The 2,981-nt window shown below is 41.7% G+C and overlaps 1 protein-coding gene across 1 annotated transcript; it reads left to right on the forward strand.

Moving 5' to 3' along the window:
- Positions 1–369: 369 nt before the first annotated feature.
- Positions 370–1,315, forward strand: LOC104875030 (olfactory receptor 3A1-like). The gene is given in 2 exon segments (XM_010642399.3): positions 370–983; positions 985–1,315. Coding segments are annotated over 2 exon segments (933 nt in total). The 5' UTR covers positions 370–381.
- The last annotated feature ends 1,666 nt before the right edge of the window (positions 1,316–2,981 follow it).

A 2,981-nucleotide genomic window follows, 5' to 3' on the forward strand; every position in this document is an offset into this window, starting at 1 on the left:
CTCTTCATTTTTTCTTTGAGTATAATTTTATCCCATTTCCTCATCATTTTCTCCCTTACTAGGAAGACCTCGTTTATTGATTCTAGGACATAAAGTTGAAAAAGATTATAAATACCTTTCATGAAGAGAGGAAGAAATTCCAAGGTAGTAGTAGGATCAGACAACGCACACAGGAGTCAGGTAAGGATACAGAGGTGAAGGCAGAGAAAGGGTTAATGAGTAAGGTGTGGCTTGAGGAGTTTTCTCACTCCTCATGCCCACTAGGAAACATGAAAATTTACCCTGGGGCTTCCCACATGAAAGCAAGTTGATATATTTTTATTGAATAACTATAGTGAAGACTGATCCCTCCCACTCTGCAATGTCTTTTTACAGGGACTTATGGAACCAGAATCTGGGGCCAGTGGAACAGCCATTACTGAATTTATTTTACTTGGCTTGGTGGAGTCACCAGGGCTTCAACCAGTTGTCTTTGTGCTCTTCTTCTTTGCCTACCTGGTCACAGTTGGGGGCAACCTCAGCCTCCTGGCAGCTGTCTTGCTGGAGCCCAAACTCCACACCCCCATGTACTTCTTCCTGGGGAACCTCTCAGTGCTAGACGTTGGGTGCATCAGCGTCACTATTCCCTCAATGTTGGGTCGTCTTGTGTCCCACAAGCGTACAATATCCTATGATGCCTGCCTCACGCAGCTCTTCTTCTTCCACCTTTTGGTGGGTGCAGACTGCTTCCTGTTGACAGCCATGGCCTATGACCGATTCCTGGCCATCTGCCGGCCCCTCACCTACAGCACCCGCATGAGCCGGACAGTCCAGAGGATGTTGGTGGCCTGGGTGTGCGCCTTCACCAATGCACTGACTCACACTGTGGCCATCTCCACACTCAATTTCTGTGGCCCCAGTGTGATCAATCACTTCTACTGTGACCTTCCTCAGCTCTTCCAGCTCTCCTGCTCCAGCACCCAACTCAATGAGCTGCTACTCTTTTGTCCTCATGGCTGGTGCACCTGTGATTCTCATTGTCACCTCCTACATCCATGTGGCAGCTGCAGTCCTTCGAATCCGCTCTGCTGAGGGCAGGAAGAAGGCCTTCTCCACATGTGCCTCCCACCTCACTGTCGTGGGCATCTTCTATGGCACAGGTGTCTTCAGTTACATGAGGCTGGGTTCAGTGGAGGCTTCAGACAAAGACAAAGGCATTGGCATCCTCAAAACTGTCATCAGCCCCATGCTGAACCCACTCATCTACAGTCTTAGGAACCCTGATGTGCAGTGTGCCCTGCAAAGGGTGCTCACAGGAAAGCGAGCTATGTTGTAAAAAGTGTCTCAGAATGGCCCAAACCACACAGCAACAGTCCCTGTTTCCCCCAGATCTCTGAGCAAGATGACTTTTGTCAGAAAATGATATTCTTGCTTTCCAAAGGGGTTCTACTTAATAGCAGGTATACACATCCTGCAGAAAAAAGCCCTGGGCTAGCCATTTGGTCCTAAGAACATCTCCCAGTCTGGAATGCAGTGGAACTCAGGAAGTTTCATATCCCGGGAGGCTCAAAGTCCTGCAGGGAGGGCCCTTCATTTCTGTTTTTGCTAAAATTCTCCAAAATACCATCAAAGATTCTCTCAAACTGGAAAATGAAAAGTCACAACTTAGTGCAAAGGAGTAGCACATCCTGCCATTAGACTTGCCCTGAAAGCAGCACCCCTACCTGCTTTCACAGTTAGTCACACAAAAATATTCAGAACTTGTGTAGTAGAACTGGGCACATTGGTTTCCAGCACACTGCTGACATTGGAAGATTCTTTATTTTATTGATTATAAACATAGTAAGTCTAAAAATAATCTGAACTCTATCAAAAGGTATATGGTTAAAGAATATTCTTTATAGGTGTATTATTTTTCTGCAAGCATTTTCCTAAGTTCTGGTAAGCAAAATTCCTGAGTTGAATGAAATAGAAATTTAGATTTATGTGTATTTATATTTTTCCTCCTATTCTACAAAAATTTTGGATAGTTTATTATTCTACTGGTCAATAAAACTGCTTATTCTCCAAACATCTGATAACAGTGGATGTTATTAAAAAATTATTCTAATTTTTGACAATATAATGATTGAAAATTACCATCATTATTTTGATATGCATTTTTATGTTCACAAAACTGAATATATTTTTAATATTATCCATGATATGGGCTGAATTGTGTTTCCCTCAAATTTCATATATGGAAGACTTCATCTCCAATGTGATTTATTTGGAGATATAATCTTGGATCTCTCTTTCTCCTCCTCTCTTCCTCTCCTCTCCTCTCCTCTCCTCCCTTATCCTTTTCTGTCCCCTCCCTCCTCCTCCTCCTCTTCCTTCTCCTCCTCTTGTTCCTCCTCCTTCTCCTTTCTCTTTGTCTCTATCTCTCTTTTCTTTTTCTTCTTTCTCCCCATCTCTCCCTCCCTGCCACATGAGGATGTACTGAAAAGGTGCACATCTGCAGGCCAGGAAGAGAACCTTTACCAGAATATGACCATTTTGGAACAGTGATCTTAGAATTTCAGCTTCCAGAATTGTGAGACAATACATTTCTATTGTTTAAACCACACAACCTATACTACTTTGTTAAGGTAGCCCGCAAGGCCTAATACAATCCATTTGTATATCTTTGTTGGTAACTGTTTTCATAACCTTTTCTCTCTTTCTATTATGTTTTTACAGGAATTTTATTCACTGTACATTGTAATCTTTTGCCACAAATTTTGCAAATAATTCCACACAGTCTCTCAATTTGTTTTTTTTTTAATTGAGTTTATTGGTACATTTAGGGATACAGTACAGTTACATTCATTGTATAAGGTAGCCCAAGGCCTAATACAATCCATTTGTATATCTTTGTTGGTAACTGTTTTCATAACCTTTTCTCTCTTTCTATTATGTTTTTACAGGAATTTTATTCACTGTACATTGTAATCTTTTGCCACAAATTTTGCAAAAAAAAT

Source organism: Fukomys damarensis, unplaced genomic scaffold, assembly GCF_012274545.1.
Source record: "Fukomys damarensis isolate Sample0158 unplaced genomic scaffold, DMR_v1.0_HiC HiC_scaffold_13, whole genome shotgun sequence".
NCBI classification, from domain to species: domain Eukaryota; kingdom Metazoa; phylum Chordata; class Mammalia; order Rodentia; family Bathyergidae; genus Fukomys; species Fukomys damarensis.